This window comes from Coregonus lavaretus, assembly GCF_964263955.1.
Source record: "Coregonus lavaretus genome assembly, chromosome: 39".
NCBI classification, from domain to species: domain Eukaryota; kingdom Metazoa; phylum Chordata; class Actinopteri; order Salmoniformes; family Salmonidae; genus Coregonus; species Coregonus lavaretus.
In genome coordinates, this window is record NC_140026.1 from 16,415,013 (window position 1) to 16,431,108 (window position 16,096).

The following is a 16,096-nucleotide window of genomic DNA, read 5'->3' on the forward strand; positions in this document are numbered from 1 at the left end:
ACAGTGTCAACGTTTATGATCACTATGCTTGATGTACCATTTACAAGATGACATGGCGTCATACCCTGGGTTATTCTGAATCGAATGAGCCAGTATGCTTGTTTATCGTTAAGAAAATATGCAGCCAAAAACACTTCTGAATGCACTCATGAGTCCTTACTACGCGCAACAAAATAACAATCTGTTTCTCTGAAATGCCCTGTGAAAGCCTAACACTGTCAGATCATATTTTATAACTTAGCTAGTCATGTTGGCAATAGAACAAGCTTTCAAATTATGCCCAACTGACACAGAAAGCTATTTAAAATAGGCTATTTTTGGATAGCGTAAACAAGAACAGTAATTGTGTGATGGCGGAGATGCAGGGCTGCGTTCCAAACAAAACAACTACAAGTGTGCTTGCTCTAGTTCCTCAACGGCACAGCTAGGAGAGCAAAAAAAGCACTTTACAGATGAAGACTCTTCTTTGAGCCATAAAAGTGCATTGAAATTATTTAGGAAGTGTGCACACTTCGGAGAGGCACTTGGAGACACCAGTTAGTCCTTTCACTCAACTTGTAATTTGTTTTTGTCTTATGTTGCACCTACCCCACATTTTCTAGGAATATTCTTATCATGTAACTAACTGAATGTATCAAGAGTATTTTCAGATTTCGTTATCAACAAATGCGGCGAAAAGTACAGTAAATGTAAAATGCACATAAAATCAACAGTGTAATGTTTGGATTCAGTCTTGTGAACTGTCGTGTCGTCAACTTTGGTCTTATAATGTTCCCAAAATATTAAAACTCTTCCTTTGCTACCATGCTTATGCATATGCTTTTCATATTTAGCCCTATCCACATAGGCCAATTCCCATGAGCGTAAAGGGTTAAAAAGATGTGGATTTTCCTTCAATCCATCCATTTGCGAATATCGGGGTGTTTGGAACATCTAACCATTCATTCAGGTATTGAAAATGCTTTTAAGCTAAGTAGGTATGCGGCCGACTCAATGAAAGCCTTGAAGATCTCTTGAAACTTCAAATACATTTCCTTCCTGCAATAGCCACACTCTCCAACTACTTCACACAAGGCCAAACAGGGCAGTCCCCACATTGAATGCACACTCAACACTAAGGATGCTTTCGGCACAAAAAAAGCTATTCGATTTGGATGTTAACTCAGTGCCACTCAATAGTGCCACTTTTCTTATTGTAGAATGTGCTGCTGTGAAGGTTGCGAAACAGAGCTATCCATCTTCTAAGTATTTATATGGCCACAATATAATGTTGTATGGTTTCATGGAATTTGTATTGCTTGTACTGGATCTGAGCTGAAACAAAATGGCTGAACATGGATTGGGATGAGGAGACGGTGAAAGGCCTTACCTTGACCTCCACGTGAGCCATAAGGACGGCAAAGTTGGTCAGGTGGGTACAAGAGCACGTCGTGTGAGTCCGGTTGGTACCTAGCAACCGGCAATCCTGCGTTGACCAGTACCCCGTCATGGTCCTCTTGGAGTAACTCCAGAAAGAACAGTTTGGGTTGAAGTTTTCCTTGGATTGCTGTGGGAGACAAACCACATAATTAGCATATGAGCCCAAGCAGCACAATGGAGCTAATGGGAGGAAAAACACAAACACATTGATTGCAGGTTGAGTCATCCATTCTAAAAGCCAAGACTCTGGCTGGGTTAAACAGAAACGCATGAAGCTAATTTCAGGTAAGCCTCCCATAATATTGACACGCCACAACAGCATAACTCTACAGTGCTCCATTTCAACACAAAATATCTCTGAAATATCTGCTTGATTCCCTATTCCGGTGGCGGTGCAGGTTTCCCCCACTGCGGCGGTTGGTTTTAGTTTAATGGCGGCGGCGAGTGGCGGTGGAGCAGCCTTTCATTGTGTTTTTCGACCTTTCGCTTTAACCTTCACTGTGCGACAATAGACTGCCCCGCTGTTTAATGGACGCCACCGCCGCTCTCTGCCAGGCGGCAGACTTAACGACTAGCTTCTCCCGCTATTTCACTCGCCCGTTTTAAAACAGACACTTTAGAGCTTAATGCAAATAAAGGGTGAGAGGAGAAATGTGCTGATGCATACGAATGCCCCATATGAATGTCTGAAATAGGTCTGGTTTTAAGTTTAACTGATGTGGAAAACCGCCATCTCTTGCAGCTAGATATTGCCTGACCACTTCAAATTGCATCTTAATGCTGTGTGTGTTTGAGGGAATTGTCCACAGCAGACATGTGTAACCCCAAACCTCAATATGCTAGAATCTGGCTGCATCTCACAATGTTGCTAAAGCTGTAACTGTGGAACATAGCCTGTGTCCCAAATGGCACCATATTCCCTATGTAGTGCAATATATGGGCCCTGGACAAACGTAGTGCACCATATAGGGAAAAGGATGCCATTTGGGAAGCATCCCATAATCACCAGATCTTCTCCAGATATACATTTCCCATCTGATTGAGTTCCCCTCCACACATCCAACCAATGGCTAGTTGGATATAGTGCAGCATGGAGTGGAAAAACCAGACGAGGTGACCTTCTGTCCCATTAACCACTTTAATTAGTCCATTAAGTGCTGAGGCAAGGAAGCGAAACAATAACTAGAGGACAGCCACAGTCCTCTGGGACCAGTGATCCAGAACCTCTGATCTAAGGGCTATTAATTGTATAGTTATGGAACTAAATACTAGAGCGAAGAACAGTATAGCCTGGTCCCAGATCTGTTTGTGCTGTATAGCCAAGTACTATGGTGGTGTTTGGCATGACAATTACCATAGGAGTTGGCAAGACAGCACAAATAGATCTGGGAACAGGCTATGAGAAGTCCTCCTATACATTAACACACTAGTTTGTGCATACCTGCGATATATAGAATCACCCTCATACAGTGAGGGAAAAAAGTATTTGATCCCCTGCTGATTTTGTACGTTTGCCCACTGACAAAGAAATGATCAGTCTATAATTTTAATGGTAGGTTTATTTGAACAGTGAGAGACAGAATAACAACAAATAAATCCAGAAAAACACATGTCAAAAAAGTTATACATTGATTTGCATTTTAATGAGAGAAATAAGTATTTGACCCCCTCTCAATCAGAAATATTTCTGGCTCCCAGGTGTCTTTTATACAGGTAACGAGCTGAGATTAGGAGCACACTAAGCTGTCATCAAGGCAAAGGGTGGCTATTTGAAGAATCTCAAATATAAAATATATTTTTATTTGCTTAACACGTTTTTGGTTACAACATGATTCCATATGTGTTATTTCATAGTTTTGATGTCTTCACTATTATTCTACAATGTAGAAAATTGTAAAAATAAAGAAAAACCCTTGAATGAGTAGGTGTTCTAAAACTTTTGACCGGTAGTGTATATAAGAGCACTGTTTTATTGAGATTAGATTAGTGGGGTGAGAAAAAGGTAGGAAAGCGGCGGCGGCCTACATTATCCTCAGACAGTTCTAGCACTGTGTCTTCTGACAAAATTAGGAATTAAGTGAAAGGCAGGTGGTTCCCGGTAATAACTGCATTGACCCAGAGTGTGACATTTCCAGTTTCATTTTCAAAAAACATAAGCTCTCTCTCTCTCTTTTCTCTTATATTTTCTTTCAGTGTTCCTCTCCCTCTCTCTATAACGCTCTCTTTCTCGTTCACTCTCTGTTCTTATTTTTTTCTCAAGCTTCTTCTCCTCACAAACTGTCCCTCCCACACACAAGTTACTCTCAAGGTCTTTCAACCTGCCTAATAATGGCTCGGGGGCGCCGTTGGGAGTCGTGCGAGGGGAAGATAATGCAGTCGGGGAGGAAGTTAATGCTCCGGCTATGACTAACCAGCCTCCAGGGACGACCAATAGAAAGCTAGAACGCTGCTATCAGCTCAGCCTTCGAGGTTAGACTGTTCTGTTCTAAAACTAATAAGGAGAAAATGAATGAAAACAAAGTTGTGCATCATCAATATGTTAAGAAAGATTACTCTTTGTTCTTCATGCTTTCTTTTTGTCAAAGAAATTGAGGTAAGAATTGAAGGGGTGACTTCCTTCATTCATTTACAAGTCCAAAATGGATGTACCAATCCCAAATTGCCCCTTTAAGAAAAAAGTGTGTCCACCAAGGTGTTTAGTAGTGAATTCCATGATAATCCCAAAGTGTGTGTGTGTGTTTGTGTGTTTGTGTGCGCGTGCATGTGTGCACACGTCCGTGTGTGTGTGTCGTACCTGCAGGTGTTTCAAGGTGAATATGACCGGTTCGGACAGGTAGACTTTGTTGCTCTCTTTGTTGATGGCTGCAGTGATGATGGGAGAGTTGACAATGACAGAGTAGTTGGTGGCCATGGCTTCCCTGCCCAGCTTCATGCTGGCATTCTCTGTAGACAGGTAGGCTCCGATGTGTTTATACAGGACGAAAGCCATCCGGATCTCTCCTAGGAAATAGAATGTCACAATTGCTTGAAAGTCCTCTCCTAATCTCCTCCCCTTTGTTTGCAGTGACAGGTGAAAACAAAATGGCGAAAGATCATCATTAGGCTGGCTTTCACCTGTTCAGCTCTTTCAGATCAGAGAGATTAAGGCGAGGAGGATCATTAAGGCAATTGAGACTTGAGACAGCCCCTGCCACCACTGACATAGCCTGAATGTGTGTTATTGAAATGTATTCATCATATTTTACCATATAATAGAATGCTATTGTACATGTGACTGAACATGGCAAACCAAGGTTTAAGTAGCAGGGAAAGTAGTTTCAGAAAATAAAAATAAATCCAAAGGTGAAAAATGACCATCTGGTGAAAATGTTTTGGTTTTTTTTGTGAATAAAGGGAAAGTTTGTAAACCTAGGCTAGATGTTACCAAGGTTTAAATGCCTATGAGAAACCCAGTCGACCTTTGGAACCATTTTGGGGTTAAGTGCATTGCTCAAGGGCACAACGGCATTGGATGCACTACAGTTTAACCTACAGATGTCAAATGTTGCGGTTCAACATAGTTGTGAGCACTCAGCAACTTAACATAGTCGTAATACTCAAATATTCAAATATTCGTAATTCATTCATTTTAGATGTTTGATTCTACAGGATTAGAGAGTTTAAACTATTTAGGCTAACTTATATGGAAAATTGTTTAAATGCATTCGCTGCTCCGAGCAGTATCAACAGCAATAAATGTGTTGAGTCTGAAACAAATACCTTAGTAGGTACGAGAGGTCGATTTAATTCAACTTCAATGAAATGTCATTATTGCTTTATTGCCTACACTGACAAAGGGAACAGTTACTCTTCATTATATATTTTCCCACTCCCTTATCTCTCTCCTGGCATCTTTCTTTAGGCTGCCGATATGAAAGCACACTCCCCTCCTACTGCGACTTGGTTCACTCACTCGAGATGAAAGGAAAACAATTTGTGTGCTACCTCTCGACGAACGGGAAACAGAAACGCATCGACATATAATGAAGCACTGCTGGACATAAGCTTATTCATCGAGTGGAGAGCGGTGAGCACGCAGTAAGAGCTTAGTCCATTTGCATGAACAAGTAATAAAGTCAAAAAATGGTCAGCGCCGCTCCCATTGATAGCCCCGTATTGTGTATAATAGCCTCTTTACAGTTAGAAGCAGCTCTTGAACACAACTAATTGCGCAACCAGGGACCCTCCTTTGCCCATTTGAAGTAAAAAGGCGCTATACTTTATCAGACCTTGTGTTGGGGATGGAAAACCCTCCTCATGGAGGGCTACCCATCTGCTAGGCTTTCTCTCCAGCCCTTATCTAACACACCTGATTCTACTAATTAGCTGCTTTCCATGACCTTGATAGTAGGCAGAATCAGGTGTGTTATAACATGGTTGGAGCAAAATGTAGACCCAGTAGCTCTCAAGGAGGGTTGGTCACCTCTGCCTGAAACCAACACTTTTTTGGCACATTTGGCATTATATTGATGTTATTCCAGGGAAACTATGAAATGACCATGTAACGGGTATGTAAGTTCAAGTGGTGACACTGGTACTTATACCACTTCTAAGGGTGGATTCAAACCAGACAAACGGATGCGTAAGAAATGCAGCAACTCAATGGTTTTCGGTAAGAGCAGTGCATTGGACATGGGTTTTCCTATAATCTAGGGTACCAGTGAGGATTTCCTATACTGGACAACTTGTTTCAGCTGTCTATAAGTCATTGATAATAATCTGCCCATTTTTTTCCCCCATGTCATTACATTAAGATTTAAGAGGGGATCATAGCTATATTCAATACAATTCACGAGTTGATTAAAAACCTGTTTAATTAACCCTTTCTCATGGTTGGTGTCTTGATGGATTTGTCACATACTGTAAAACATTACTTTTCTGTCCTTGCATTTATGGCAATGTAAGTTGTCGTTATATCATATATTAATAATTAATCAGTTAAATTAGACATTAAACTTGAACCCTGTATCTAGCTGTTGGACAGTTTTTTTGTATAGAGATCTCAGAAATGCAGTGTACCTACGTAACATTTTGTGTCTCCTTATGTTACCGGATGAAAACAGTTTTCATGGGTACACAAATCGACAAAAATTTTTACAATTGCAAAATCCAATGCTTCTAACCGAAAGAGTCACACAATACCCCATAATGTCAAAGTGACATTATGTTTTTCAAAATTACTAAAAATTATTAAAAATGAAAAGCTGAAATGTCTTGAGCCAATAAGTATTCAACCCATTTGTTATGGCAAGCATAAATACGTTTAAAAAAATAACATTTGTTTAACAAGTCACTAAATAAGTTGCATGGACTCATCACTCTGTGTGCAATAATAGTGTTTAATATGATTATTGAATGACTCCCTCATCTCTGTACCCCACACATACAATTATCTGTAAGGTCCCTCAGTCGAGCAGTGAATTTCAAACAGATTCAACCACAAAGACCAGGGAGGTTTTCCAATGCCTCGCAAAGAAAGACACCTATTGGTAGATGGATCAAAAAAGATTGAGCATGGTGAAGTTATTAATTACACTTTGGATGGTGTATCAATACACTCAGTCACTACAAAGATACAGGCATCCTTCCTAACTCAGTTGCAGGAGAGAAGGGAAACCGCTCAGGGATTTCACCATGAGGCCAATGATGACTTTAAAACAGTTACAGAGTTGAATGGCTAAAACATGCATCCTGTTTGCAACCAGACACTAAAGTAAGACTGCAAAAAGAATTTTAGCAAAGCAATTCACTTTTTGTCCTGAATACAAAGTCTTATGTTTGGGGCAAATCTAATACAACACATTAATGAGTATCACTCTCTTTATTAAGCATAGTGGTGGCTGCATTATGTTTGGGTATGCTTGTAGTCATTAAGGACTGGGGAGTTTTTTTTTTAGTAAAAAATTAACAAAATCCTAGAGGAAAACCTGGTTCAGTATTCTTTCCAACAGTCCACCTTTCAGCAGGACAATAACCTAAAACAAAAGGCCAAATCTACACTGGAGATGCTTACCAAGAAGACAGTGAATGTTCCTGAGTGGCCGAGTAACAGTTTTGACTTAAATCTGCTTGAAAATCTATGATGAGACCTAAAAAAATTATTAACAACCAATGTGAAAGAGCTTGAAGAATTTTGAAAAGAATAACGGGCAAGTCTTGCACAATCCAGGTGTGGAAAGCTCTTAAGATACATTTTTACATTTTAGTCATTTAGCAGACGCTCTTATCCAGAGGAACTTACAGTTAGTGGGTGCATACATTATTATTATTTATATATTTTTTTCATACCGGCCATTCCCTCCCCTGCCCTGGGCCAATTGTGCGCCGACCCATGGGTCTCCCGGTCGCGGCAGGCTACGACAGAGCCTGGATTCGAACCAGGATCTCTAGTGGCACAGCTAGCACTGCGATACAGTGCCTTAGACCACTGCACCACTTGGAAAGACTCAGATCTGTAATCGCTGCCAAAGGTGATCCTAACATGTATTGACTCAGGGAGTTGAATACTTATCTAATCAATATACAGTATATTTTTCATTTTTTTTTTTTTTACAAATGTTTGAATTTTGTGTAGATCGTTGACAAAAATGACAATTAAATTAATTTTAATCCCACTTTGTAACACAACAAAATGTGGACAAAGTCAAGGGGTGTTAATACTTTCTGAATGCACTGTATAAGAATAAACAGTATAAGAATGATTTGGCCATGTCAATTCCTAATTCAGCCTACATAGATATTGCACATTACATACAAAACAAACACACACAAGCGCAGAGAGAGAGAGAGAGAGCGAGAGCAAGAGAGAGAAGCACACTTCACCAGATTGCATTGTAAAGTAGTATGCAGTCTGGTATGATGTTCTTACTGTGGAAGGCAGAGTTTGGTTTTCGCCAGGCATTACTGGAACCATGTCGTCCAAAAAGTTATACTTTTGATTTTGAGTCTTGATGATCATCCAGGTGCTTTTTGGCAAACTTGATTCAACTTTTTGGACGAGATGGGTCCCATTATGCCTGGTGAAAACCAAACACTGCATTCCACAGTAAGAACATCATACCAAAGGTCAAGCATGGTGGTGGTGGTGTGATGGTTTGGGGATGCTTTGCTGCCTCAGGACCTGGACGACTTGCCTTAATAGAAGGAACCATGAATTCTGCTCTGTATCAGAGAATTCTACAGGAGAATGTCAGACCATTCGTCTGTGAGCTGAAGCTGAAGCACAGCTGGGTCATGCAGCAAGAAAATGATCCAAAACACACAATCAAGTCTACATGAAAATTGCTAAAAAGCAACAAATTGGAAGTTTTGGAATGGCCTAGTCAAAGTCCAGACCTAATCCCAATTGAGATGATGTGGCAGGACTTGAAACGAGCAGTTCATGCTTGAAATCCCACACGTCACTGAGTTAAAGCAGTTCTGCATGGAAGAGTGGGCCAAAATTCCTCCACAGCGGCGTGAGAGACTGATCAACAACTACAGGAAGCATTTGGTTGGAGTCATTGCAGCTAAAGGTGGCACAACCAGTTATTGAGTGTAAGGAGGCAATTACTTTTTCACACAGGGGAATTGGGTGTTACATAACTTTGTTTATTAAATAAATTAAATAAATATGTAATTGTTTGTTCACTTATGTTCCCTTTATCTAATATTAGGTTTTGGTTGAAGATATGATAACATTCAGTATCACAAATATGCAAAAGTAGAGAAAATTAGAAAGGGGGCAAATACTTTTCATAGCACTGTAGTGTAGTGGCAAGAGGAGTTATTTACCCAGTCAGATATAGTGTAGTGGCAAGAGGAGTTATTTACCCAGTCAAATATAGTGTAGTGGCAAGAGGAGTTATTTACCCAGTCAAATATAGTGTAGTGGCAAGATGAGTTATTTACCAAGTCAGATATAGTGTAGTGGCAAGAGGAGTTATTTACCCAGTCAGATATAGTGTAGTGGCAAGAGGCGTTATTTACCCAGTCAGATATAGTGTAGTGGTAAGAGGAGTTATTTACCCAGTCAGATATAGTGTAGTGGTAAGAGGAGTTATTTACCCAGTCAGATATAGTGTAGTGGTAAGAGGAGTTATTTACCCAGTCAGATATAGTGTAGTGGCAAGAGGAGTTATTTACCCAGTCAGATATAGTGTAGTGGTAAGAGGAGTTATTTACCCAGTCAAATATAGTGTAGTGGCAAGAGGAGTTATTTACCCAGTCAGATATAGTGTAGTGGTAAGAGGAGTTATTTACCCAGTCAGATATAGTGTAGTGGCAAGAGGAGTTATTTACCCAGTCAGATATAGTGTAGTGGTAAGAGGAGTTATTTACCCAGTCAAATATAGTGTAGTGGCAAGAGGAGTTATTTACCCAGTCAGATATAGTGTAGTGGTAAGAGGAGTTATTTACCCAGTCAGATATAGTGTAGTGGCAAGAGGAGTGATTTACCCAGTCAAATATAGTGTAGTGGCAAGAGGAGTTATTTACCCAGTCAGATATAGTGTAGTGGTAAGAGGAGTTATTTACCCAGTCAGATATAGTGTAGTGGCAAGAGGAGTTATTTACCCAGTCAGATATAGTGTAGTGGCAAGATGAGTTATTTACCAAGTCAGATATAGTGTAGTGGTAAGAGGAGTTATTTACCCAGTCAGATATAGTGTAGTGGCAAGAGGAGTGATTTACCCAGTCAGATATAGTGTAGTGGCAAGATGAGTTATTTACCAAGTCAGATATAGTGTAGTGGTAAGAGGAGTTATTTACCCAGTCAGATATAGTGTAGTGGTAAGAGGAGTTATTTACCCAGTCAGATATAGTGTAGTGGCAAGAGGAGTTATTTACCCAGTCAGATATAGTGTAGTGGCAAGATGAGTTATTTACCCAGTCAGATACAGTGGGGGGAAAAAGTATTTAGTCAGCCACCAATTCTGCAAGTTCTCCCACTTAAAAAGATGAGAGAGGCCTGTAATTTTCATCATAGGTACACGTCAACTATGACAGACAAAATGAGGAAAAAAAATCCTGAAAATCACATTGTAGGATTTTTAATGAATTTATTTGCAAAATATGGTGGAAAATAAGTATTTAGTCAATAACAAAAGTTTCTCAATACTTTGTTATATACCCTTTGTTGGCAATGACACAGGTCAAACGTTTTCTGTAAGTCTTCACAAGGTTTTCACACACTGTTGCTGGTATTTTGGCCCATTCCTCCATGCAGATCTCCTCTTGAGCAGTGATGTTTTGGGGCTGTCGCTGGGCAACACGGACTTTCAACTCCCTCCAAATATTTTCTATGGGGTTGAGATCTGGAGACTGGCTTGGCCACTCCAGGACCTTGAAATGCTTCTTACGAAGCCACTCCTTCGTTGCCCGGGCGGTGTGTTTGGGATCATTGTCATGCTGAAAGACCCAGCCACGTTTCATCTTCAATGCCCTTGCTCATGGAAGGAGGTTTTCACTCAAAATCTCACGATACATGGCCCCATTCATTCTTTCCTTTACACGGATCAGTAGTCCTGGTCCCTTTGCAGAAAAACAGCCCCAAAGCATGATGTTTCCACCCCCATGCTTCACAGTAGGTATGGTGTTCTTTGGATGCAACTCAGCATTCTTTGTCCTCCAAACACGACAAGTTGAGTTTTTACCAAAAAGTTATATTTTGGTTTCATCTGACCATATGACATTCTCCCAATCCTCTTCTGGATCATCCAAATGCACTCTAGCAAACTTCAGATGGGCCTGGACATGTACTGGCTTAAGCAGGGGGACACGTCTTGCACTGCAGGGTTTGAGTCCCTGGCGGCGTAGTGTGTTACTGATGGTAGGCTTTGTTACTTTGGTCCCAGCTCTCTGCAGGTCATTCACTAGGTCCCCCCGTGTGGTTCTGGGATTTTTGCTCACCGTTCTTGTGATCATTTTGACCCCACGGGGTGCGATCTTGCGTGGAGCCCCAGATCGAGAGAGATTATCAGTGGTCTTGTATGTCTTCCATTTCCTAATAATTGCTCCCACAGTTGATTTCTTCAAACCAAGCTGCTTACCTATTGCAGATTCAGTCTTCCCAGCCTGGTGCAGGTCTACAATTTTGTTTCTGGTGTCCTTTGACAGCTCTTTGGTCTTGGCCATAGTGGAGTTTGGAGTGTAACTGTTTGAGGTTGTGGACAGGTGTATTTTATACTAATAACAAGTTCAAACAGGTGCCATTAATACAGGTAAAGAGTGGAGGACAGAGGAGCCTCTTAAAGAAGAAGTTACAGGTCTGTGAGAGCCAGAAATCTTGCTTGTTTGTAGGTGACCAAATACTTATTTTCCACCATAATTTGCAAATAAATTCATTAAAAATCCTACAATGTGATTATCTGGAGAAAAAAAATCTCAATTTGTGTGTCATAGTTGACGTGTACCTATGATGAAAATTACAGGCCTCTCTGATCTTTTTAAGCGGGAGAACTTGCACAATTGGTGGCTGACTAAATACTTTTTTTCCCCCACTGTATAGTGTCGTAGCAAGAGGAGTTATTTACCAAGTCAGATATAGTGTAGTGGTAAGAGGAGTTATTTACCCAGTCAGATATAGTGTAGTGGCAAGAGGCGTTATTTACCCAGTCAGATATAGTGTAGTGGCAAGAGGAGTTATTTACCCCGTCAGATATAGTGTAGTGGTAAGAGGAGTTATTTACCTAGTCAGATATAGTGTAGTGGTAAGAGGAGTTATTTACCCAGTCAGATATAGTGTAGTGGCAAGAGGAGTTATTTACCCAGTCAGATATAGTGTAGTGGTAAGAGGAGTTATTTACCCAGTCAGATATAGTGTAGTGGCAAGATGAGTTATTTACCCAGTCAGATATATTGTAGTGGCAAGAGGAGTTATTTAACCAGTCAGATATAGTGTAGTGGCAAGAGGCGTTATTTACCCAGTCAGATATAGTGTAGTGTCAAGAGGAGTTATTTACACAGTCAGATATAGTGTAGAGTCAAGAGGAGTTTTTTACCCAGTCAGATATACAGTGGGGAAAAAAAGTATTTAGTCAGCCACCAATTGTGCAAGTTCTCCCACTTAAAAAGATGAGAGAGGCCTGTAATTTTCATCATAGGTACACGTCAACTATGACAGACAAATTGAGAAAAGAAAATCCAGAAAATCACATTGTAGGATTTTTAATGAATTTATTTGCAAATTATGGTGTAAAATAAGTATTTGGTCACCTACAAACAAGCAAGATTTCTGGCTCTCACAGACCTGTAACTTCTTCTTTAAGAGGCTCCTCTGTCCTCCACTCGTTACCTGTATTAATGGCACCTGTTTGAACTTGTTATCAGTATAAAAGACACCTATCCACAACCTCAAACAGTCACACTCCAAACTCCACTATGGCCAAGACCAAAGAGCTGTCAAAGGACACCATAAACAAAATTGTAGACCTGCACCAGGCTGGGAAGACTGAATCTGCAATAGGTAAGCAGCTTGGTTTGAAGAAATCAACTGTGGGAGCAATTATTAGGAAATGGAAGACATACAAGACCACTGATAATCTCCCTCGATCTGGGGCTCCACGCAAGATCTCACCCCGTGGGGTCAAAATGATCACAAGAACAGTGAGCAAAAATCCCAGAACCACACGGGGGGACCTAGTGAATGACCTGCAGAGAGCTGGGACCAAAGTAACAAAGCCTACCATCAGTAACACACTACACCGCCAGGGACTCAAATCCTGCAGTGCCAGACGTGTCCCCCTGCTTAAGCCAGTACATGTCCAGGCCCGTCTGAAGTTTGCTAGAGTGCATTTGGATGATCCAGAAGAGGATTGGGAGAATGTCATATGGTCAGATGAAACCAAAATAGAACTTTTTGGTAAAAACTCAACTCGTCGTGTTTGGAGGACAAAGAATGCTGAGTTGCATCCAAAGAACACCATACCTACTGTGAAGCATGGGGGTGGAAACATCATGCTTTGGGGCTGTTTTTCTGCAAAGGGACCAGGACGACTGATCCGTGTAAATGAAAGAATGAATGGGGCCATGTATCGTGAGATTTTGAGTGAAAACCTCCTTCCATCAGCAAGGGCATTGAAGATGAAACGTGGCTGGGTCTTTCAGCATGACAATGATCCAAAACACACCGCCCGGCCAACGAAGGAGTGGCTTCGTAAGAAGCGTTTCAAGGTCCTGGAGTGGCCTAGCCAGTCTCCAGATCTCAACCCCATAGAAAATCTTTGGAGGGAGTTGAAAGTCCGTGTTGCCCAGCGACAGCCCCAAAACATCACTGCTCTAGAGGAGATCTGCATGCAGGAATGGGCCAAAATACCAGCAACAGTGTGTGAAAAACTTGTGAAGACTTACAGAAAACGTTTAACCTGTGTCATTGCCAACAAAGGGTATACAACAAAGTATTGAGAAACTTTTGTTATTGACCAAATACTTATTTTCCACCATAATTTGCAAATAAATTCATAAAAAAATCCTACAATGTGATTTTCTGGAGAAAAAAAAATCTAATTTTGTCTATCATAGTTGACGTGTACCTATGATGAAAATTACAGGCCTCTCTCATCTTTTTAAGTGGGAGAACTTGCACAATTGGTGGCTGACTAAATACTTTTTTTCCCCACTGTAGTGTGGTGGCAAGAGGAGTTATTTACCAAGTCAGATGTAGTGTAGTGGCAAGAGGAGTTATTTACCAAGTCAGATATAGTGTAGTGGTAAGAGGAGTTATTTACCCAGTCAGATATAGTGTAGTGGCAAGATGAGTTATTTACCCAGTCAGATATAGTGTAGTGGCAAGAGGAGTTATTTACCCAGTCAGATATAGTGTAGTGGAAAGAGGAGTTATTTACCAAGTCAGATATAGTGTAGTGGCAAGATGAGTTATTTACCCAGTCAGATATAGCGTAGTGGCAAGAGGAGTTATTTACCCAGTCAGATATAGTGTAGTGGCAAGAGGAGTTATTTACCCAGTCAGATATAGTGTAGTGGCAAGAGGGGTTATTTACCCAGTCAGATATAGTGTAGTGGCAAGAGGAGTTATTTACCCAGTCAGATATAGTGTAGTGGCAAGAGGAGTTATTTACCCAGTCAGATATAGTGTAGTGGCAAGAGGAGTTATTTACCCAGTCAGATATAGTGTAGTGGTAAGAGGAGTTATTTACCCAGTCAGATATAGTGTAGTGGCAAGAGGAGTTATTTACCCAGTCAGATATAGTGTAGTGGCAAGAGGAGTTATTTACCCAGTCAGATATAGTGTAGTGGTAAGAGGAGTTATTTACCCAGTCAGATATAGTGTAGTGGTAAGAGGAGTTATTTACCCAGTCAGATATAGTGTAGTGGTAAGAGGAGTTATTTACCCAGTCAGATATAGTGTAGTGGCAAGAGGAGTTATTTACCCAGTCAGATATAGTGTAGTGGCAAGAGGAGTTATTTACCCAGTCAGATATAGTGTAGTGGTAAGAGGAGTTATTTACCCAGTCAGATATAGTGTAGTGGCAAGAGGAGTTATTTACCCAGTCAGATATAGTGTAGTGGCAAGAGGAGTTATTTACCCCGTCAGATATAGTGTAGTGGCAAGATGAGTTATTTACCCAGTCAGATATAGTGTAGTGGTAAGAGGAGTTATTTACCCAGTCAGATATAGTGTAGTGGTAAGAGGAGTTATTTACCCAGTCAGATATAGTGTCGTGGCAAGAGGAGTTATTTACCCAGTCAGATATAGTGTAGTGGCAAGAGGAGTTATTTACCCAGTCAGATATAGTGTAGTGGTAAGAGGAGTTATTTACCCAGTCAGATATAGTGTCGTGGCAAGAGGAGTTATTTACCCAGTCAGATATAGTGTAGTGGCAAGAGGAGTTATTTACCCAGTCAGATATAGTGTCGTGGCAAGAGGAGTTATTTACCCAGTCAGATATAGTGTAGTGGCAAGAGGAGTTATTTACCCAGTCAAATATAGTGTAGTGGCAAGAGTAGTTATTTACCCAGTCAGATATAGCGTAGTGGTAAGATGAGTTATTTACCCAGTCAGATATAGTGTAGTGGTAAGAGGAGTTATTTACCCAGTCAGATATAGTGTAGTGGCAAGAGGAGTTATTTACCCAGTCAGATATAGTGTAGTGGCAAGAGGAGTTATTTACCCAGTCAGATATAGCGTAGTGGCAAGAGGAGTTATTTACCCAGTCAGATATAGTGTAGTGGTAAGAGGAGTTATTTACACAGTCAGATATAGTGTAGTGGTAAGAGGAGTTATTTACCCAGTCAGATATAGTGTAGTGGCAAGAGGAGTTATTTACCCATTTAGATATAGCGTAGTGGTAAGAGGAGTTATTTACCCAGTCAGATTTAGTATAGTGGTAAGAGGAGTTATTTACCCAGTCAGATATAGTGTAGTGGCAAGAGGAGTTATTTACCCAGTCAGATATAGTGTAGTGGCAAGATGAGTTATTTACCCAGTCAGATATAGTGTAGTGGCAAGAGGAGTTATTTACCCAGTCAGATATAGTGTAGTGGCAAGAGGAGTTATTTACCCAGTCAGATATAGTGTAGTGGCAAGAGGAGTTATTTACCCAGTCAGATATAGTGTAGTGGCAAGAGGAGTTATTTACCTAGTCAGATATAGTGTAGTGGTAAGATGAGTTATTTACCCAGTCAGATATAGTGTAGTGGT

General features: G+C 40.7%; 1 protein-coding gene across 1 annotated transcript in view; it reads right to left on the minus strand.

The window, feature by feature from the left end:
• The window catches only part of LOC311112601 (adhesion G protein-coupled receptor L3-like), a gene marked incomplete at its 5' end in the record, with an annotated part of 228,768 nt that overhangs the window by 57,177 nt on the left and 155,495 nt on the right, over positions 1-16,096 (minus strand). The window contains 2 exons of the mRNA XM_084155747.1: positions 1,370-1,546; positions 4,214-4,419. Of these exons, the coding sequence (XP_084011873.1) occupies positions 1,370-1,546; positions 4,214-4,419 (383 nt within the window). The remainder of the gene's footprint in view (positions 1-1,369; positions 1,547-4,213; positions 4,420-16,096) is intronic.